The sequence below is a fragment of the Podarcis pityusensis genome, assembly GCF_964106645.2.
Source record: "Podarcis pityusensis genome assembly, chromosome: 2".
NCBI classification, from domain to species: domain Eukaryota; kingdom Metazoa; phylum Chordata; class Lepidosauria; order Squamata; family Lacertidae; genus Podarcis; species Podarcis pityusensis.
In genome coordinates this window covers 34,485,449-34,508,535 of record NC_138029.1, presented here as the reverse complement: position 1 = coordinate 34,508,535, position 23,087 = coordinate 34,485,449, and the positions used below count along the sequence as shown (strand labels likewise).

The following is a 23,087-nucleotide window of genomic DNA, read 5'->3' as shown; positions in this document are numbered from 1 at the left end:
TACATCTTGCAGACGCTTCAACAGAACTCAGTGGTTCCCTTTAATGTAGTTGTAGCATCCTTTTCTGTATTTATTTTACATTTAGACGCTGTGATCCCATACATTTAAAAGTGTCAGGAAGGAGCAGAAATTCAACAAAGGCCTTTTTACCCTGTCACGACAGCATCACAAGGCCGGGCAAAGCTACAACCTTAGCATTTCTGCCTATCACATGTCTGTTTAAGGCATGGAAGCCATGGCGGCAAAAAATGGCAATCCTAAATACCTGTGATTACTCATAAATATTATATATGCAAATAGTGAGGGCCTGATTTATAGCTGTTGCATCACTATATGTGGCAACAAACAGATGGGGCTGAGGTTTACAGAAGATAAAAAGAGGCTGCTCAATGTAGGCCACTCGTTGGGTTAACAAAAGCAGGCGTTCTCAAACTATCTGCTCCCTAGGACCCATTTGGAACAGGCGGAAATTACTGAAGCACACCCATCACAAAATGGTGGCAGATGGATGCAGACTTAGGCATAATCAGCTGGCCGCTGCTGACATCACTTTCTAGTTACACCTAATCCATCTTTTGAAATGGCCTACTTCTTTGCCACTGCAATTTCCTTGCGTCAAGGAGTTCTATAGTTCTGCTTACTATAGACATTTGCTCTGGAGGTATGGTGTACCTCAGCCTTCCCATTTTAGGAAGAATTTGCTAATCCAGAGGCTCCTAATTAGAGAACTTAATTTTTTTTCTTTTATATCTTTATCGTCTCAACTCCGCATGCCTCTCAAAGTATTTTTGCCCATCTCCTGTGATTTATTTTCCCTTTCTTTCACACTAAACTTGGACCCAACTGCCATTTCACTTGGTCCTTTAATGTAAAACAGCTTTCTTCATTTCTATTCATAAATACATACAGCGCTTTTTTTCTGGGCACCTCCTTTCCCCCCAAATGTTAAAAGTGTGGCACTCGCTGTAACAACTTCACAGTCAGTACCAACAACTTCTTCTATTTTTTTAAAAAAGCCGTGCATACATACATACATACATAATTTGATTTGTCTGCCGCCCTTCCACAGTTCAAACTATGCTCAAGGCAGCTTAAAACAGAAAAGAATACATACCTACAACATATCAAAACTAGTTATAAGTAAAACATTAAAAAATACAAAACGCAAATCGAACAATTCCTACATGAATCACAAAAAAATCGTAAATAAAGATGCAAAAAACCAACAACAACCCCCTTAACAAAACACCCCAGTCCGAGTCCCCTCCAGATATACTAGTCCTAGTTTGTTCATTATAGTGGTACCTCGGGTTACATAAGCTTCAGGTTACAGACTCCGCTAACCCAGAAATAGTGCTTCAGGTTAGGAATTTTGCTTCAGGATAAGAACAGAAATCGGGCTCCGGGAGGCCCCATTAGCTAAAGTGGTGCTTCAGGTTAAGAACAGTTTCAGGTTAAGAACAGACCTCCGGAATGAATTAAGTACTTAACCTGAGGTACCACTGTACTGTACTGCTAACAGCAACAGCAACAGCCACCACCTTTTGTCTGACTTTCTAATTTCCTCCATTACCTTCCCTGGTCCTTTCTTCTCAGAGGAGGGGGGACATTTCTTTCCTCCTTTCCTCCCTGCCTCCCGTCTCCAGCCATGTTTTCTCACCATGTAAGCAGTTGGCTGGTGCTGCCATTGGTCCAACCAAAAGGGTATGGCGTGGCCAAGAAGAAGGAAGGCAAGTGAGGAGTGAGCAGTGGCCAGACTGTGGCATTGAGGCCCATCTGAAAGTGTCCCAAGGCCCACTGGTGGGTCCCGGCCCACTCTTTGAGAAGCAGTTATCTATAGGGTATTTTGGTGGCATTTTTTTTTAAGGGAAGCGCTGTAAGTGCTTGGAAGTGGCAATATGTCACAATTAAGCAAACATCACAGCCAATTAGATTATTATTAACTGTGATTAAGCTTGGGCTCACATTAATTGGAGCTTGATGCAACCTTACCCCTTCCCATGCACTTCCCCCAATGCCAGCCGGGAAATGTTCCACCTAGCAAAGGGACTTCCCCCTGGTTACTGGTTCTTGCTGATTCCTGCTTCTGGTGGTTTTGTAACTGCCACCAGTCATTGCACTTAATTATGTTTTTCCTGCCTGGATGTTGTTAGCAGGGATTACTGAATTTCCCATAAAGGATGATCTGGTATCAGTCAAGTGGGGAGGAGGTTTTTGGACAGGCCTCTTCCTCTCCCTGCATCCCATGCCTACCTGGTCTCTCGTGTTCCTTGTAGCCCCGCTCACGCACCCTGTCCCGCGTGACGATGGTGTCCAACTGTGTTGCGGAAGCACTTCACATCATACCAGACAAAGGAGGTGGCCGTGCAGCGAGGTTACAGAAATCCTACGCTGGAGCAGAATGGAAAGCACACCAATCTGGCACTTGGCACTGAAACTTGACCTAGTCGTGGAGTCTGTTTGCAGTATGAGAGCCCTTCCAGTGTGGGAATCAAGCAGCCCCGGAGCCAGGGCTGGCCCAAGTGTGGTGTAGTGGTTAAGAGCGGTAGACTCATAATCTGGTGAACTGGGTTTGCTTCCCTGCTCCTCCACATGCAGCTGCTGGGTGACCTTGGGCTAGTCACATTTCTTTGAAGTCTCTCAGCCCCACTCACCTCACAGAGTGTTTGTTGTGGGGGAGGAGGGGAAAGGAGAATGTTAGCCACTTTGAGACTCCTTCGGCTAGTGATAAAGTGGGATATCAAATCCAAACTCTTCTTCTTCTTCAAGTCCTCTTGCTGCCTGAGGCAGACAAGATGGCGTCCCTCCACATTCCAAGCGCAGAAACCAATTGGAATGGCAGTGGAATCTGATATCAACACTGGGGATGCAACAGCTTTCTCCACTGTATCTGAGGCACCAGGCCACAGTAGCATGAAGGACAAGCAGTGTGGCAACAGAAAGGAATGGCAGAAGGGATGTGTGTTCAAGAGGAACATTTGAGGGCTGCTCCCTGAGGTGGTCACCCCACTCTGCCTAATGCCCTGCCTGGAGCTGCCAGCATCCCCCATCTGCCTTGAGTACTAATCCACACCTCACCATTTTAATGTAAAGACCCTTCTTAAACATTGGCTCTCCAAGAAGTCATTTTCATTGAAACAAATTTCCAAAGTGAGTCTGTTGCAACCAAAAAATGAGAGTATTGTGGCAAATTAAAGACTAAACATCCTATTTAGTAGTAGTAGCAGCAGCAGTAGTAGTAGTTTTAACTTTATGCTATAAAAATATGGTTAATCTTTCAAGGTTCCACAAGACTCTTCACTGATTTTCCTTGAAGAGGTCCAGATTGAAGAATGAACCAACCAACCAATCAATCAATCAATCAATCAACCAACCAACCAACCAACCCCTTACAACCTGCCTCAAGAAATCCGGCAGCAGCAGAAGCTGCTATCCAGACTGAGGCCTACCTTTTAGCAGGTGGAGGCAGGTCACACTGGGCACTAGCTTTTAAAGAACCATTTAAAGAGCAACAAGCTGTCAATTGTGTCATGAGACTAGCCACTATTTGGGAGGTAGGTTCCACTGGGATTTTTCCTGCTTCAGGCACTAAGATGGCTTGGGCTGGGTAAGCAAGTGGGTGAATGTAAGAGAGGACAATATGAGGCATGCTGCTTCTTTCCAGCCCGGATACTCTATGATTTAGCGGTTAAATTTGTATTGCAATTTTCAATAATGAGGGGCTGCAGTACAATGCGGTGCAAGGAACGGTTGTATTGTACTTCGCAGCTCCCATCTTGAAAGGACTGGATAAATTAATGGAAGGTAAAGCTATTAACGTCTACTAGCCATGATGGCTATGCTCTGCCTCCATGGTCACAGGAAGCAATGGGAGGACAGAGTACCCTCATGGCCGGATCCTGTTTGCTTGTTTCCCATAGGTGTCTGGTTGGCCACTGTGGGGACAGAATGCCATTGGCAGCTGGGTGGCCCATTGGCTTACTCTAGCAGGATTCTTATGTCAAGTTCCAGCTCAGGGCAGTGAAAAAATGCTCATTGTGAAGTGGATCTAAATGGTTTTGCTTAACGTTTCAGTCGCTAAGCTTTGGTGAATTCACATTCCAACCAAAGGTTACGTGGGAAGCAACCATCACCCACCTTCCCCTCAGCCCCGCCAAGCTGGGACATTCTGATGAGACGTGTTGAAATTTCCTGCATTGGCAACAAGAATATTTGATATAGCTGCATTTTCCTGCCCTGGACCTGCACCCGATACTGCTTTGTATCGGTGTGAAATAGATTGCTTTATTGGGAAACAAGCGGCATTTCTCGCTTGCAGGGAGAAAACAATAGGGTCTGATTCCGCTTTTCCAGCTGCTTGCAAGCCTCCACGCCCAATTCCAACGCACATGTCTTCATTCAGAACAAACATAAACAATGCCGCACACGCCCTGAGCTCACAGCCGGCTCCAGCATTTACAGTTTCTGTGTCTCTTTAAGCAATCGCCATCAATAATTCACCCCTCTTGCAATTCATCAAATATTCATCTTTTCCCTGAGTTCCCCACTACCGATAGGCCAGTATCAAGGTGAAGGGATGAGGGCAGGCTGGCGAAGGAGTCGCAGCGAACCTGTTGCCAGCTCCTGGATGGTACTCATTTACCCAGGGCCACAAAGCAAAAGGAAACCTGTTCCAGCGTTCTGCTGCCAGACAACTTCATCCTCCCACCTCCTGTTGCTGCTTGCTGGGCCTGGCTGGTTAGATAGGTTTTGCTCTATGTGGGAAACGCAACAGACAGCTTATCTGGAGTTGGGTGGCTTAGAAATCTTGTATCGGTCACTCCAGTATCTCATTAAATTAGGGAGAAGGCACGCCACTAAGCAACACTGCTCTTTTAAAAACGTGTCTTCTCCTTTTGCCTATGTAGTTAACAAGCACTACTCAAAACAACAACAACACTCAGCTTTATATATTATATTTGTATGCTGCCTTTCCTCCAAAGAGAGTGAGGCAGCATACATGTTTTGCAAGTGGACTAGAGAACTGTACTGATGGGCAGCCATAAAAATGTAAATAAATGTTAATGGGAAAAGGCAGTGTGCAGGGTACTCACTTCCCCTCCATTTTAAGCGTCACAACAACCTTGTGAGGTGGGATGCATGCGTACGTAGTTTATTTGTATGCCACCTTTCCACAGTTCAAGCCGCGCTCAAGGCAGCTTACAACACGAAAGAAACTTCACTGCAATGTAACAAAAATAGTCATAAACAATAAATAAAACATCATAACTGATAACAATATAATTTTATTTTTTTAAAAAACCCCAACATAACCAAAGCTTATTCATTAAAGCTCCGTATCCAAGCATTGTTTTTCTTTGCCCCAGAGTTTTCCAGTGTGAAGACCCAGTATTGAGAGTTGTGCTGATTGAGCGCTAAAGAGCAGGTTTTTTGCAGGAAAAGCTCTGGGGCAAAAATACCACAATACTTGGGTACAGAGATTTCAAGCGCTGGCCTGTGCCTGGAAAGAGTGGGGCAAAAGTGTGGATAAGCCCTAAGAGGTAGTATGATTGGCTCAAAGTCACCTAGGTAGGTTAAAGGTGAGTGGGAATTTGAACCTAGGTCTCCTTGGTCTTACTGACGATAAAGTTGGCAGTGCAGGGGACATGCATGACAGCTGGATTTCCTTGAGGGAAAGGGCGGGACATAAAATAAAATAACAAAATGTTGTTTGCAGGACTGAGTCTTGGTTTGCATACTAGGGCAGCTTTTAGCATGCCTGGTTATACTAGCCTCCCATTGCGCCGACTTTGCTGGGAAAAGGTGTGACCTGATTATAAGCTCGGTGCTAGTGAAGACTGTGGTTCTGGAGGTGGACTCACCTTTGCTCCCTCTTGAAATGTGCTCCTGGCTAACTTGTCCTGGATTTCTGGAGAAGATAACCAAGGGCATTTGAGCAGTCGTGAATGGGTAGGGAGGAGCTGCTCTAATTTGTGCAATACCTCTAGTGCAGTTGAAAAGCAGGGATTCGTTTCACCTCATGCCCACACAAAAAAGGTTGAGAGAGTGCACAATGTCTTACTTCAGTGTCAGTACTGCTTGCCACCTTTGCCACCCCCAAACTTCAAATATACCCTCTCTCACTCTGAGGAAGAGAAGAAGACTGAACAAGCACAGCAGGTCTGAAGCTAAGCTTTAAAAAAGGTCAATAATGCATTGTGGAGAAGGGTGGAAAGAGATCTGTTGAAAGGAGATGAAGGGAAGCTTATTGGGTATAATTCTGCTTGTGTGGATTTCCTCCTCCAAAAAATGCTCCAGAATTACTGTGATTGATTAACACGAGGGCCACAGGTAAGGTAAGCACCAGAATAAGAATGTGTAAATTGATTTGATACATTTCACAAGTCCTAAGCAACATCTACTCATTAGGTATACAGGCTTCCTTGATCACTAACTTATTTGTTTCCTGCCTTTTAGGGGTGACCCAGACAAATGTGATATCTGGGGGAACACGCCTCTTCATCTGTCAGCAGCCAATGGTCATCTCAATTGCCTCTCCTTCCTGGTGTCTTTTGGGGCCAACATATGGTGTTTGGACAATGACTACCACACTCCGCTGGACATGGCAGCCATGAAGGGCCACATGGAGTGTGTGCGTTATTTGGACTCCATTGCTGCCAAGCAGAGTGGCCTCAACCCCAAGCTGGTGAGCAAGCTGAAGGACAAGGCCTTCAAGGATGCAGAGAAACGGATTAAGGACTGTGTAAAGATGCAGAAGAAGCACCACGAGAGGATGGAGAAGCGGTACAAGAAGGAAATGTCTGACCACTCAGACACTATGAGTTTTTCCAGCTACTCCAGCAGCACTCTGAGCAGGAGGTTCCAGCACATGTCTATGATGACTTCCTTGCCATATTCTCAGGCCACCATACACGGCACAGCCAAGGGCAAGACCAAAATCCAGAAGAAGCTGGAGAAAAAGAAGCAAGTGGATGGCACCTTCAAAATCTACGAGGACGGGAGGAAAAGTGTGAGGTCCTTGTCTGGTTTGCAGCTGGGCAATGACGTCATGTTTGTGAAACAAGGCACCTACGTTAGCCCAAAGGACTGGACCCGGCGCAACGTTAGGGACATGTTTATGACGGACGAAGATACTGTCTCCCGTGCCATAAGTGACCCAGGTTTGCACATGGACTCGGCCCATTCTGAGGTCAGCACTGATTCTGGTCACGACTCCTTATTCAATCGACCTGGACTTGGCACGATGGTTTTCCGGAGGAACTATGTCAGTAGCGGACTGTTTGGAATTGGCCAGGATGACCCCAGCATGCTGGGAGAGGACAGGATGGGTGTTAAACTTCACAACCGCCTGCAGCGCTCGCCAAGTCTCAATGACAGCATCGGCAGTGCCAACAGCCTGCAGGAGAGGAATGTGGAGGAGCTGCCGTGGGATGAGGTGGAGCTGGGCCTGGATGATGATATTGAACCCGAGACGAGCCCTCTGGAGACCTTTCTGGCTTCCTTGCATATGTCTGAGTTCATTTCAATCCTCAAGAAGGAGAAGATTGACCTGGAAGCTCTTATGCTGTGTTCGGACAATGATCTGAAAAGCATCAACATTCCACTGGGGCCCCGGAAAAAGATGCTGGATGCTTGCAAGAGGAGGAGACAGACTATGGAGAACCCTGAAGTCATAGAAGACACTGAGCTGTAAGCCATTGAGCCCCCTCCTTTCACACTCATGGAATGCACACAGGTCTTCAGCATGTGATGCGCATAGCATAGAATGGTACTTCTTACGTACATTCATATTATGTATTTGAATAACAGGAATTCTCCGATAGACCAGGGTGCTAGGAGAATGTCTGCGTAGCGTACGGCAGAAAATTGCCAGCAGAAAGAACTTGACTTGACTGACAAAAATGAATTTATACAAATGTTTCAATATTTGCAAGCTGGGTACGCAAGTTGCCTTGAGGTAATGTCTTAAATCGGATTCTTTTTGCTACCTAGATTAAGGTAGTGTTGGTATCAATATAATTTTTACCCAGTGAAATCAACACTAACATGCTGCCATTAAAGCCACTGGAGGCCATTTTTAACCAGTCTTGGCTAAACAACCAGACAAAAGCTGAGCTTCTAGGGACAGACCTTGGGCTACTCCATACCCTTACAGGACAGGTCTTCTTATGGACTTTTGGGCTCACGCCATCTGATCAGCAAACTCACAAGCACAGTACTGGCAGAGCCACCTCCTGCTGCTTCAGATGTTGCATTGCATCACCCTCTGCTAAAAGAGCGTGTTGTGTGGTGGTGGGGAGACTTCCCTTTGGCTGTTGCTTACTGGCCCATAGCCCCATACTATTTGTACCTGTCCAACAGCTAGTTCGGGCCTGTTGGTAGCTTTAAAGCAGGCATGAGAAACTCATAGCCCTTCAGATGCTAGACTACAGCTCCCATAATTCTTGTACATTGGATTATGCTGGCTGAGGCTCATGGGACTCAGCATCTGGAAGGCCAGAGTTTCCCCACCATCCCTTAAAAGGCAAAAATAGTATTCAGGTGGTTGGTCTGAAGAAAAGATAGATCTGGCTTTGTAAACAGACTCTCATCTACTTAATCAGTGGCTGCCGTCAGATAATATATTTCTTATGTGACAGCATGGGAGCCTTCAATTAATCATAGTGTTGGCATTAAAAACCTGTGCCACTTCTTGGTAAACTGCAAGCCTGTTACTCTTATTCTTATTCCTAGCCTCAAGTGGTTATTTGTAAAGCAGGTCTGAAGATTTAAGTATGCATCTTTACTTGTTGCAAAGAATGGAGGACAGGAACTGCAATCTCCTAGGCAGCTTTGAGGAACGTTTTGTGGAATGCTGGATTTACAGTGGGCTCCTCACAGATACCAGTAATATTTTTGTTGCTTCATGCTTTTGTATCAGTGATGACTCCGTAGCCCTGAAAAGCTCAGTAATTGTACCTTAATGTCCTTTTACGTTAACAAAATTTCTTTTCTCCGTTGCAGATAGCTGTTTTTAAGGAACAAGAAACGAACAGGAAAACAAAACCCCAGTTCTAAGTTGCCAGAAAACATCTCCCAGTGATCCTAACAGTGGGAAATAATGAACGCCATAATAAAAGGCCCAATTCTAACCACCTCTCCACTTCCTTTCTCTGCTTTCCTGTCTGCAGACTTTTGCCAGACAACAGCCTCTTGCTTAAGAGCATTTTGGGGATATGAGTTGCACTACACTAATCTAACCATGCAGTCTTATACATGTCTACTCAGAAGTAAGCCCCATTAAGTCCAACAGGACTTACAGGGCCTGTGGCGTTCCAGCTGTTGTCGAACACTTTCCTCCACCACAGGTATTCCAGGCCTATCCTATATGAACAGCGACGGATGAAGGAGCTTCATTTGAACCAAACCTTCACAACTCTGTGATTACCACCACCAAGATTTGCAATGTCAGTGGAGTCCCACCAGTATTGTAACTTTGGCTATCACATTGTGAAGCCACCATGCTTAGGGCCAAGTTGAGCAGGAGCTCACCTGCATTTCCTGCTCTGAGAACACTAGGGAAATTGCTCTTATTCTAAGTAACTTTGCACAGTTCAGGTTGCTTGACTTGGAGTGGGAGGCAAATGTATGGAAACAGGCATGAGTGGAATTAGTTTATTTTTTATGCCTGCCTTGTCTTTATGCCTGCTGCTTTCACTTACTGTGACTGGAATGAACACACACACACACACACACACACACAGTCTTAAGCCTCTTTCCCCCACAAGGTTTATATTTTTGCTTGGATGGGCTGGTCTGTGTTATAGAACTTCTCCTGGTGATGCTTCTTCATCAGTTTTGCAAAGGCTTTGTTGCAACGTTTTAAATAAAGGTAAAACAAGCTAAGCCATACCAATGGGATTGGTGAAGAAAACTCCACTGACAAAAGATAGGGGCAGACCTTTCAGCACTGGACAGCTTACTGTCATGTGTAAACATAGGGTCCCTCCACTCACAGAATTGTAGAGGGTCATCTAGTCCAACCCCCTAGGAATGCAGGATCCTGCCTACAGCCGCTGCCCCTGTGCCACTGTCATTTGACAGCAATTAAGAGCATCTGATCACATTTGCATGTGGTTTGAATCCAAAGGACCAATACTGGGCAAATTTAAACTGTGGTAAACTGAATTTTAGCCAAGCTCTTTGTTTATATTAGCCATTAAACGAACAACCTAAACTTGGTTGCAATTCTCAAGCCTACTTTTATTCAGTAGGATTTCTCTGGAGCAAGTGTTGTGTGGATTGAGATCATGGAGAGAAACTGTTTCCCTTTCTCCACTTTACATGACTCTCTTGTGCCCGACCATATCTACAGTGTATATCTTTCAGGCTACAATCTTATGTGTACTTGGCAGTAAGCCTGACTGAACATCAGTGGGCGGAATCCAATGTTGTGCAAACTTTCTCTTGCACAATGGGCCTTCACTGCTTCCTTCTCTCTCTCCTGTGAACACCCAAATTTTGCTCTGGATAGGGAATCCCCACCATCCAGAACACATATTCTGAGGTGTGAAGAGGGCTGGGAGAGGGAGAAGGTGAATTCCTATTGCATGAGCAGAAGTCAATTTTACAATCTAACAGGGACTCATTTCTGAGTAAATATGCCTAGAATTGGGCTGAAGTGGTAAATGTTTGTGCATTTACAGTACATCTCCTATCTTCTGTGGATGTTTGGTATGTTTTGTATTCCTTGTATGTATGTATGTATGTATATCCAACCCGTAAAAGGACCCTGTTGTTTACTGCTTATTTATTATACCATGTGCATACTATTCCCTGCCACTGCCTGATTACAATATTTTTAATAAAAAGAACCTGGCGTAGTTTGTCTTTCATGATTGTAATTTAGAAGAGGAGGTTGCTTCCAGGTACGTTTCCTGCAGGTTTATTTTAAATGCAAATTGAATCATTTGGGACTAGAACAAGGGCAGTATTTTAGTATAGCCAGATCCCAGTAATTCTAGTGCCCACTGACTCCATTCCTGCTGTTTCCAAGCCAGAGAGACCATTGCATCACTCATTCCAGGCGCTTGAGCCTGGCATGAAGCGCCATTTCTCATAGGTAGTAGCTCTACTGAGATGGAGCAATAGGTGCTCTGGGATGCATTCACAGATTGAGGACAACACTGCTGATGAAAGCAAGAGCAGCAGCTGCAGCTTCCTGAAATGCTGATTCTCACAGACACATTTAAGGTGCACCTAGATAGTGGATTTGATTTGTTGCAGACAGCAAAAAATGTAGTGATCACCAGAACTTGCAGTGTTGTGCAGGTCCCAGTGTTCAGCTGATATTGAGTTTCATTGCTATGCAATGAAGGTGAGGAAGTTGAATCCTTGCTCACCCATATAATCTCACTGTGGGTCATTTCACAGAGGTTAAGGTGCGTTTTCCAGAAGTGTATGCTCAATACTGGGGGCCCAGCAAACAGCCTTGACATTGGCCCAGTTCGCAGCTAATGCTAAACCATGGTTTGCTGAACCAATGCTGAGTTGCCCCATAGGTGACCAAACAAACCATGGCTTGTTTCTCTAATGTTTGGGTTGCAGTCCAGCTGTTCTTGCCTTGAGCCTTTGCAGACTGGTGAGCATCTGGGGTGAGGTGGCCAAGCACACCTGGCTTAAGGAAGGTGTGACACTGCAGCTGAGCACGTTCCCAGAACATAACAGCTGGTGAATCGGGACGCTTATTGGTACAAGGCACTGCATGACAGATCAGTGTACCCCAAATGACAACTTGTGAAGCCACATCAGTAGAACTCTTCAACAGATGATAATAGGAACTGGGCTTTCCACCCAGAAAATAAAATGTAGGCTATGGGACAAAATGTCCACAAAGAAATACAATCTGCACAGTCTGTGGCTATTCTATGTAAACATATAACAAACACAGTGAGTGAACACTCACAACTGCAGTCGTCTTGTGCGTGTCTCTCTCTTTTTCCACGCCACCAGACTAGTAGCATAGCCAGCCGGTCTTGAAATAGCTCTCTGTAGTAGAGTCCTGGCTTTCACCTTGTTTGCTCCTAAACCACTCCCGGTTAATGGACTATAGAATTGGTAGTGCGTTTGCACCCTCTGCTGGAAAAGAAGCACCAGGAGCATCTGACAACAATTCTGCAAAAGCACGCCCTGTCATGCTTTCTATATCTAGGCCGGCCAGCAGCCTAGGCGTGCTCTTTCGGTGTGACTGGGGGTGGGGGTGGCGAAAGAGGTGCAATAGGAGTGCCAGCCATTTGGGGTGTTTTCAGAACTTGCAAATTAAACATGAAGGCGTTTTGTATGCTCCAGGGCATCTCTCTCTCCCCCACCCCCCCACTCTCTGTGTGTGCAATAGATCTACTGGCTCTGCTTGGAGAATGCTGATAAAGGAATTACTGTACTGGAATCTACCTTCCTTTCTGACAGGTGTGGCTTTTTTCTTGCTGCTGATCTTGAAGATATAAAGTGCAATCGCATGCATTCCTACTTGGAAGTATATCCATAGGACTGACTACCAGGGAAGTGTGCACAGCATGGGCAGTTGATGCAGTGCCCTTCAGATATTGTTCGACACTGGGCTAAACAGCCATTCCTCAAGAGATATACAGTAAAAGCAGAGCATGGTGGATGTATAAAAGCACAGTCTTAAGACATTTTGCTGCCTGCAGCAAAAGAAAAGAGGGCATTCTGAGTTAAACGAAGCTTTATCAATTTAATTTCTACTATATAAATTACACAAATCCTGTTAGGTCTCTTAAAATGGCAGTGCCTGAATGTTTGGAAGTGTAACATATTAAATGAAGGTGCAATGATGAATATATTTTTCCTATATATGTATTTCTTCCACAAGTGGGATCCATAGTCCTTAAAAGCATTTCATAAAGCCATATTTTGTGGGGTTTGATGTCTGCAGGGGAAAGAGAAGGGATTTCTCGGTACAGCTTAAATGTGTGCATTTGAATTATTGAAACAGTATTCCTCACATTAACCTTTCTTTCGCAGCAAAAGTATACAGTTCTTAGATTTCCCAGACTGTGTGGACAGCCCTTAACAGGGTGACCTTTTGCAAAACTCAGACTGAAGCCTTGTGTCCCTGACAACCTCTTTGCTCCATTCCAGGATTTGTTTCATGACATGATGATTGACATTTGTTCCTCCCTCCCTTTCTCAGCCCATACCACGCAAAATGGAGTGAAACCAATACTAAGCAGTTACTTAGCAGGAGTGTCTTCAGCTGTGGAAGTATCTGAGATCTTAACTGACAGGCTAGCATAATGAGGGGGTGTGAGGCAAAAAGAAGTTGCGCCCATTGCAGGCAGCATTTGGAAACTTCTGGAGGTAGGTGTGTGTTTGCTGCTGTGAGTCAAAGCCTGCCAGCTAAGGGGGCGACAGACCTTGCTGCAGAATTTTGAGCAGCTCTGCAAGAACGGCAGTTCTGCTATTGAGCTGCTTGAACACTGGTGGCCCATTGGTAATTGTCCATTTCACATGATACAGGGAGAGATGAAGAGGACACATTGACCATGTATTCCAAGTTTAAAGATATGGGTCCTGTAGTCCAAAGCTTTGGAAGGTGTCTGGTTGGGAAAGGCAAAACCAGGGCAAGAGGGGCCAGCACCTGCAAGGCGCTGCAGAGTGCCTTCACTTGAAACTTGTTCAGCCGTTGATGAAGTTGCTGAACTACAATTCTCATTATTCCTGACCTTCAGCTATGTTGGCTGGGCTAATGAGAATTGGAATTCTTTTTAGGGGAGGGATTGGTCTGGATGTCCCCTTCGGATACTTCCCAGGCTCATGTTTTTTGTTTTTTTTTAAGGCTGGGGTCTGGAAAATAGGGCGGGGGGCCTGCACAACTGGTCAAACCTGCCACAGAGGTCTGGCTTTGTTAGATAAAATAGTTGGCCAAGTAGCTTTCATTTTGTTAAAGAGATTATTCCAGAAAGCAGGGCTCTTCTGGAAGGAGAGAGCCTTTGGGGAATCGGGACATAGGTGATTCAAGTCTTTCGTGATGAAGGCTTTGCAGGGTTAGCTTTTGGGGAAAAACGGGCGGAAGGTCAGAGAGCTATCGCTGTCCTGATCCTAGCTGGAGACAATATATGCAAGAACAGAGGAACCTTGGGGCTGGTGTTCTGCTTTTGCTTGGTGACACTCACATACCGAAACAGGCTCCTTGGCTGCTGCTGAAAGGAAGCACAGGCGGTAGGTCAGCCAGGCAGGGCCACCACCACACGTGCTGATCTGCATGCCCATTATTTATGGCTGTAGCAAATGCATTCTGGAGAGGCATCTTGTGAAACCAGCGCACAGGCCAGTGGAGGTTGCACCCCTTCCAACACGCTTAAGTATTTTGCCTCCAAGGCAGAAACTGCTTCAGACTGTGAGTGCCCTTTAATTGGTTCTTTTCATAACAGCGAGAAAACAACTGTCCTTTCCTACAGGCAAAACTTCCTATTCCTTCTTCACCATTTCCATATAGGCCTTTTGTCGCCTTGGTAAAGTAGTCTCATGGATTTAAAACTATGACTGCTTCTTATGACACTTATGACACCAGCCAATCTACTTTACAATCCCCACCCTCTCTGTGTGTTCTTATTTTATGGGTGAGGGTTACCCAAGACTACCCCATGGGTCTACTCAGATCCAAATCCCTCCCACCAGAATATGCAACTGTATGGCATGCTGACTATGGAGGTTAAAACAGTTAAAAACGACGACACCAGGAAATAAGATACCAGGCTGGTTTCTAAACACAGTGTTTTTCTGGGAAACTACCTGGTATCTTGTTTGAGAAAACAGTACTCTTGATTTCAAGCTCTTTCCAGATAAGGCTCCTTTCATAGCTGCACTATGGCAAGAAAGTTTAATTCTATTTCCTGATCGTAAAGGCAAGATATTCTCTCTCAATGTATACAGCAGGTTAGCCTGTACAATTGTCTTGTATGCAAACCATAGAAGTTCTGTACTCCTCACAGAGCTGCAATTCCCATCTTTCTTAACAAACTACAGTTCCCAGGATTCTTTGGGGGGACACACACCACATGCTTTAAATTGCACTGCATAGATGTGATTTGCTCTGGAGTAAGATGGAAGAAATTGAACTGAATCAGAATTTTAGTTCCAAATTTAAAAGCTGACTAGTTTCCCCAGGAGAAGTATATTCAAAACATGGTGGGAAATGTAGAACTCTGCTTATCAAATAAATTTCTCTTGCACCTATCCATTTTGTCTTTCTTACTGCAAAAGCAGGTCCACTCATTTCTCTTTGCGGCCTCCCATATATCAGAAAGAACTCTATCCACATAGAGTGAGGTAACAAAATGTAGTGTAAATATATTCTGCTCCCCCATATTTAAGAGAGCACATTCTTATGTGCTAGCATGGTAACTGAAGTTTTGCTTTCCCTGTCTAAAGAAGTCAACTGTGTGTGTTATCACACCACATCAACCTTTTACAAGTATTTGTACCCAAATGTGTTTTTGGGTTGTATTCTAATTGTTCAAGATATATGCTTGGGACATGCACACTAAAGCAAAGGATACTAGCTGTGAAAGTTTGAGTATCAGAAATTTAGTTCCGTTTTGATTTTTTTTTTCCACGTTAAGTTAACTTCCACATACTTTCTATAACACGCAAGCTTTGGACTTACAGGTTTTCCCAGTGAGACGTCTGAATGAATGCCCTACTACGGCTCACTTCTTTATGCTTGTGCAGTGACCTAGAGAAAGTAGAAGATCAGAACCTTGCTCGCTGGTGTCCTGAAACACTGCAGGTGTTTTTGGGTTCTTCCCAAATTGAGCAATTACAATCTGCCTACTTGAGTATCCCCTGAAGTTTCAGCAGAAAGGTTTTCTTCCTTCCACAGAAATGTTGTGCAACCTTGCGGTGTGTTAATCAAGAATGTAGGTTATTCCACCCCCCAGGAGATGCTGCAATTCTGTGTGGTGGGGAAACTGATCGCAGAATACTGACATCTGAATATCTTGGGCTCATCTCCTAGGGATGCTTAAATGTCTGGTGCATCTTTTGCCTTGGGACGTGGATCAGAGGACTGCTTGGTTTATCTCATTCTCAACAATTCCCTGATTCTGGGGTTCTTATGCTAAGCTATACAAGCAGCCCAAACTGCTGGTTTTCTAAGTGCAAATTTGCTGCCAGCCCACTCTGACACTCCTGAAGATAAACACTAAGGATATCACCAGGATTGTGATTTAGTTGGCATCCCGGTTTCAGAACAATATCCAACTGACTCAAACTTCTCAAGAGAAACAGTATCACAGACAAAGGACTCAGCTACTTTAGTCAAAAACCAACATTTTGAATTCGTTATAAACATGCAAGATGGCACCAGAGAGCAAAAACAAACAACGAAGCGATTTTTATATAGCTTTTTTTCTCGTTTCAATTTCTGACTTATTTATAGCATTCCCCCCCGTGTGCAGATCCACCCAAAGCAGACTTTGGGTATTATCAGTTGGAAAGCCGGAAAAATGATGCAACCAATCCCAATGGAAGAGAGGCTCTATGATGTAATATAGGAGGGAGAAGAGGGTTGTGGAAAAGGTTCCTATGACAAGAAAAGAAAAGCCAGGCTGAGATCATCAACGGATTCTGCAGCAAGATTTCAAAAACTTTTCAAGTCAACAAACCAAAGTCAATCAATGTGAGACTTAGCAGGCCAGATTTTAAATCCACAAACTCTGGAGATTCATAGCTATCTGTTCCACCCATTTTGAGACGATGCATGGCTGACCTACCAGCCTAACGTAGGGTTTTGTGGATATATGTTACCGCTGCATTAAAGAGCTCCATTTATTAAGCTTGGCAATTCGTTTCCATTGGGGTGTAAGGACAGGTCAGCATGGCAAGAAGAGCCCAGGAGGAAGCCATCGAGAGAAGCCAGGAAGCGATGTCAATAGTACTACAGAAGCCACAAAATGAACAGCTCAGCTCAAGGTTTTTTCCCTCTCATGCCCAAACTAGGCAAACCTGTTTGGAGAGAATCGTAGGGATGTCAGAAGTTGGCAGCTATTCAGACTGCCTCACCTTGTGGGATTCTCAAGAGAGGAAGAAAAGCTGCTGGATCTTGGAAAGACATCTTGCCATTGCCACTCTCACCAACACCAAAGTGGCTCTACTAATAAAGGGAGGCAGCAGAAACCATGGTGTACAGAGGACAGTAATGAAACCAGACATTCAGAACCAAAACGTCAAGTATTTATAAGAGGAATGTGCTGCTACAAACATAACCATAAGTAACAATAAATTTACACCCCCCCATGGATTTTGGAGGCACATCAACTGTTCTAACCACCACAGGGCAAGCATAAAATCAGTCCACATAGGCAAAAAGGTATTAGGAGCACACCCTTATCACTATTCTAGGTTTAGCATCTACTGGTTCAACTTACTTTATTTTAAAATGTATTTATTTAAAATCTGCTATACACTGAATTCTCTTGCAGTCTGATAACTGAGTTCACAAGGAGAGTGGTTGCTGGTTCACATTTCTTTTAGCACCCAGCTTTTATTTATGACACCAATGGTTTATAAATCCAAGCTTATATCAAAGATTTATTGGACCCCAAAGAATCCTGGGAACTGTAGTTTGTTGAGGCTTATGAGATTTGTTAGGAACCCCCCCGCCCCGTCTGTCAAAACAAGGGGCTCTGTGCAGTTTAAAACAGGGCAGGCGAAAAAGAAACACCTAATCCAGCATGGTTATGTTCTTCAGCTAAATAGGCCTCATTGCTCTTCATTACACTAGCGTCTCATCCAAACTAGTATTTTCACAGCCCAGTGGAGCTGAAGCACTTGGATCACAACCAGTTTATTCCAAACGTCTAATACAGCTGAGATGAGCTTCAGCCTTTTCACTTGAGCATGAAGGGGTTGTGGATTTGCAGTCTGGAGGACCCTTAACATGGGTTCACTTCACAGAGCATATAACTCCCAATATCATTCCAACTTCACCGGTTTCCACTTTGCTTCAGGCTCCTGCTGTGGACCTTCAAAAGCACTAAATCAGGAGTGGGGGTGTATTTGATTCTATGTATTTTTAAATTTCATTCCATGCTACTCAGAAGAAGAAGAAAACAACTTCACCACATGCTAGACCTTTGGGGAGCAGAGCGTTTTTCTCACAGTTATTATGCCTTCATTAATCTGGTGTGATGGAAGCCACAAACAAAATGGAGTCACCTCCTTGGCATTCCACCTGTTTCCATCTGACTGGTTCAAGGGAGCACTGAGGTAGAACTCAGGCGCTCAGCCCACGTTTCCGGACACCTCGCTACATTTCCTGTGTGACTTGGTTTCCTTATTCACAAAAACGAGAAAATCGAGGTATGTTGACAATTAATTGGTGCATCTAGCAACAGTAGGTTCCACAGTCATGGGACTAGTGTTGTCACCATGGCATGAGCTACTACTGGCATATGAGATCTCCATTCACTCTAAAGGTGTGAGGGATATGCACCAAACCCGATATGCTCACAATAAAAGGCCCAAATTCTAGGTGTTGCTCTTGTAATGCAGGGATGAGGAACTCTGTGGTGCCCCGGTTGCTGTCGGGCGACACCTCCTTCATACTTGACCACTGGCCATATTGGCTGGGGCTGCTGGGAGCTGGAATCCAACAACAACTGGAGGGCCACAATTTAGCCATCCCTCCCGGACTGTTTTGTCAGGGGGGAGGACAGGTCTGTAGTGATCTTGCTCCCAATCCCACCTTTATTTAGCAGTTCAGTAGGAAGGCGTGAAAAGAAGCTCTGCAATGATCCTTCCTGGCTTGAAATCAAGAGAAGTTTTAGAGGAAGGAAGCAGAATAATGTGAGTCAAGGAAAAGATGGGGCTTGGACCAAATCACTCCACCCTACATTGTTTTCAACCTGGGATGGGTTTCAGTATAGAATGGGGGGTTTTTTAGGGGAGGAGCTGGGGAAACTGGTGATTAAGCAAAAGTGAATGCTTGTTGCATGGCACAAATCAGCTAGGGGCCTTACATATTTTGCAGCAAGGAAAGGAAATCTCGGGCCTAGGAGACTGAGTGAGGCCCTCCAGGCCTCTTGAGGCGGCCCGTTGACTCTTCCCACACCCTGTCCTTTGCTCGGCTGGAATGTGACAATGTACTAGCATTGCCCTAGTAGGATTCGTTGCGCTGGCTTCTTCTAGTGCAAAAGTTTCATTGAATCTGGCCCTAAGCATTTAAACAAAAAAGGAAATCTGGTCTGGCTTTTGGTGAGTACAGTTGATCTTTTTCAGAGTGTGAAATTTTAGCATATGTAAGATTTAATTGTGTGGGTTATCTTATATGTGCCACTTCAAAACTGTAATAGGTGATGGTGTTGTGTACTATATCCCCTGCCCCCAAGGTTTATGACAGGGCATAGTATGCCACTTAAAGTGTTGCAACATCCTTGCTTCTGATGCTTATTCTGCTAGCCCTAGGGAGGGGCAAAAGGCTGGGCACTAATACCCATCCCTAACTCATATTGTGGTTTCTGAGATTTACCCTCTTTTAAGCTTTCCATGGCAGTCTTAAGAGCTAGAAACCTGGGATTATGTATCCTTTTTCTGTGATGAAACTGAGGAATCCTGATCTGCACAAATATTTCATTTGGGCGAGAGGGCAGCTGTGGAATCATGAAAGAAAAAAATGCATGCTTGAATCACCAGTTACAACTGCAATTATGCATCAAATAATATTTTATTTTCTTTGTGGGCTATGCTAAATAAAAGTTGTGGAAGTAGAGGGGGTGGGGGAATGGTTTAAAAAGTGGTGGTACCAGTTTGGAGTTTTTACATAAATATGAGCGTTCCCAATTTTCAAATGAAGTGATAAAATCCATTGCAGATTATTGCCATGTGTATATTTGTCACCTCATCACTTTGATCACATTTTGCAACTACCTCTAACATGCGTCTCTTTTAGAAGAAGTGTTGAGAGCCAAACCATTGCATTAGAATAAAAAAGACCTTATTTTATTTCTTCATAAACATGGGATCTACTTCATTGCCTAGGAAATGATTTTATTGCTCCAGAGCTTTGGAAGACCTGTGCTAGACCTGTATGGCTGCATTTTTACCATTTGGTTTTATTCTTGTTATTTTGTGGTTGATTGTGGTTTGTGAACTGCTTTGGTGTTTCTTCTTAAAAGGAAAGGCGGTATATAAATACATAATAATGAAAATAATGGGATCAGCGTTTGGTATCTCAAAACACCCACTGCTCCTTCATGTAATCTGGAAAAGAGCACTCTCATAGCTGGTCCTTTAACCTGGTCATCATTTCATATCCCCGGCACAGAGTTCCTATGTAATTCTCGTCTTGGGTGGGTAAGGGGAGCCCATAATCTGATAGAATTGCAAGGATTTAAAACTGCGTCCCCCTGCTCCATATTTTCATTGAGTCTCCAGCATGTCTCTGCAGCCGGGAGATCAGATTTGGAAATTAAGAGGCAATCTGGCACCTATGATACCTATGACAGGTATGCTTGGTATGATGACTCTGGGAGTTGACTTGCCAAATGTCACAAGGCTGAAACGTGGATACTGGCAGTCTCCTCCCTTCTCACAGATGGAAAATTATGGGCCAAAGCCAACAGAAGTCAACTGGGTGCTGGAAACCAGCTTACGAGAGAGTTAGCAAAACATGTGAAGGAAGGGAAGAGAAACTGGTACAATCTTATAGATCCCCCCTGCTTCTTCTTTCAGGATCAGGTGTGGGTTCTGGAAATCTACCAGCTTTGCCCACTGAGACGCTACAGCAGAGAAGCTCAGCACCCTATTAAACCTTATTAAGCTGAATGGGAGTTACTCCCAACTATAAGTATACATGGATTGCAGCCTCAAGCACCTAAGATTGCCTGCTATGGGTAGCGCAGATCCATAAACGCCGCATTACCTATCCGCCACACAGGAATGCAAGGGAGAACCAGTCACAGAACAAACAATGTGGAGTTGATGGAGATGGAGAGATTCCAGTTTTGTGCCTAACAGCCTTTCAAGGAAACACAAATGCCTGAACCACTAATAGACTCTTGGCATCCCAGCTAGAGTCACTGCATGTGCTCACCCTAGTCATTTTGGTGTCTCCTCCCTGTGACTCAGCCCTTGCTGATATCTAGCAACAGAGAGTGCTTCTAAGTTAATTACACACATTGCAACTGGAAGTATTTGCACCAAGCTGGAGACTCTGCAAGAGTTCTTTCGGTCATGCAGAAGTGCCTGTGGTAAATCAAGCCACTCCCCTCCTCATTTGTTCCCAGGTCTACCTTCACGTGGCCATAGCGGTTTGGGCAACACACAGACCAAACATAGCTCATCAATGGACAATACACTTTAGTCCACGCTAGCAGATGAGTTAAAGTTTAACTTTTAAACCATATGCAAAGTTGGATAGAAGTTATGGCCCCACATCTTTCCCAAGCCCATAGTGTAGTCACTAGACATGCAGTTTAAGGAGCAATCTTGTGCCATCCTGTCCTTTCTAATCTTTTAAAAAGATAATAGGGCTTCTCCATACATCCTTTTCATTGTGCTTGTGTTTGCGATAGTATTGGGTAGAATCATAGTATTGCAGATGTTTTGTTATGTTTTTATATGTCCTGGAAGCTGCCCAGAGTGGCTGGGGAAATCCAGCCAGGTGGGCGGGGTATAACAACAACAACAACAACAGTTGTTGGAAGTGACCCCAAGGGTCATCTAGTCCAACCCCCTGCAATGCAGGAATCTCAGCGATAGCATCCGTGACAGATGGCGTAGGTATATGCGATCTTGCTTTCAGTACTATTTGTGCCTGCAAATGTTTCGGGGCGGACATACTGCCTCATTTCGTGTCTGCTGAAATCCTGTAACTTTTCATACCACAAGATTCTGGCTTATTTATTTATTTTGTCCCATTTTTATTGTGCTATATAGTTGTACCTTGGTTCTCAAATGCCTTGGTACTCAAAACCAAACAGTGCTAACCTAGAGGTAAGTGTTCCGGTTTGCGAACTTTTTCCGGAAGCTGAACTTACTCCGTTTTGAATGTTACGCTCCCGATTTGAGTGCCACACTTCTGTTTTGAGCGTTACACTGAGGTCTGTCTGTTTTTTGCTATTTATTTTATGTTTTTGTGACTTTTTTTTGTGACTGTGTGGAACTCAGTTCAGCTACTGATTGATTGATTGATTGATTGATTGATTGTGTGACTGCAGTACGTTGTTTACTGCTTTCATTTTATGGATCAATGGTCTCGTCAGAGAGTAAAATTCATGTTAAATTGCTGTTTTAGAGGTTGTTTTTAAAAGTCTGGAATGGATTAATCTGTTTTGCATTACTTTCTATGGGAAAGCATGCCTTGGTTTTGGAATGCTTTGGTTTTGGAACGGACTTCCAGAATGGATTAAGTTTGAGAACCAAGGTACCACTGTAGTGCAAAAGTGCCTGTCCGGATGGCTATAATGCAGTAACAAAGAGGAAGCATAGCAGAGCAACTAATAAAGCAGAATGATGTGCGGATGGTCCAGAGTAAATCTACCACTAATGCACAATTATTGCATCACTGGCGTGTCACAGAAGACACCAGCAAAAAAGGCAAACACACACAAGGCAGGAGGGGCCCTGAGACTGGCTGACTGAGATGGGGAGATAACGTTTAACAGTGAGGAAGCCAAGGCTGCAATTTTATGCATGCTTGCTTGGGTCAGTATCAGCCTCACTGCAGAAATTACCGTAACAGGTAATAAACATTGAGTAAATGGAATAAAGTGCTGCCTGTAGGCAGCATAAGATTTATCTGCAAGGCTGTCGTCCTCAAAACATTAGTGTGCAATTTACTTCTACTGAAGCTAGTTATTTCGGATCCCAAATAATTAACTGGAAGACATAGCCATCAAGGAGACTTATAACCCACTTCCTTTCTGCAAAATTGGGACCCATAAGGAAATTAAACAGGACATCTTATGGGAAAGGTGTTGCCCTAAAAGTTTTATGAATCTTGCTGCGAGGCTCTGAAGCTGCTTACTTAGAGTGTAAGGTAACATTTGAACTTTTCACTCCCAAGCAACAATGCTTCACACACCCAC

The 23,087-nt window shown here is 44.3% G+C and overlaps 2 protein-coding genes and 1 long non-coding RNA gene across 11 annotated transcripts in view; 2 read left to right on the top strand and 1 right to left on the bottom strand.

Moving 5' to 3' along the window:
• The window catches only part of USH1G (USH1 protein network component sans), a 32,717-nt gene extending 21,865 nt beyond the window's left edge, over nucleotides 1-10,852 (top strand). For 3 of the 7 annotated variants that reach the window (XM_080993900.1, XM_080993902.1, XM_080993901.1), the window contains 2 exons: nucleotides 6,457-7,689; nucleotides 9,004-10,852. In XM_080993900.1, coding sequence (XP_080850026.1) covers nucleotides 6,457-7,689; nucleotides 9,004-9,007 — 1,237 coding nt within the window. In that variant the 3' untranslated portion in view covers nucleotides 9,008-10,852. Of the gene's footprint in view, nucleotides 1-5,403; nucleotides 6,331-6,456; nucleotides 7,769-9,003 lie in introns of those variants that run through there. The other 4 variants (XM_080993903.1, XM_080993905.1, XM_080993904.1 and 1 more) reach the window with 4 other exon arrangements.
• OTOP2 (otopetrin 2) overlaps nucleotides 1-23,087 on the bottom strand; it is a 43,086-nt gene that overhangs the window by 17,394 nt on the left and 2,605 nt on the right. The window lies entirely within an intron of this gene.
• Nucleotides 16,462-23,087, top strand: part of LOC308470685 — a 46,592-nt gene continuing 39,966 nt past the window's right edge. For all 3 annotated transcript variants that reach the window (XR_013982552.1, XR_013982553.1, XR_013982554.1), the window contains exon 1: nucleotides 16,462-19,254. This is a non-coding gene — a long non-coding RNA (uncharacterized lncRNA). The remainder of the gene's footprint in view (nucleotides 19,255-23,087) is intronic.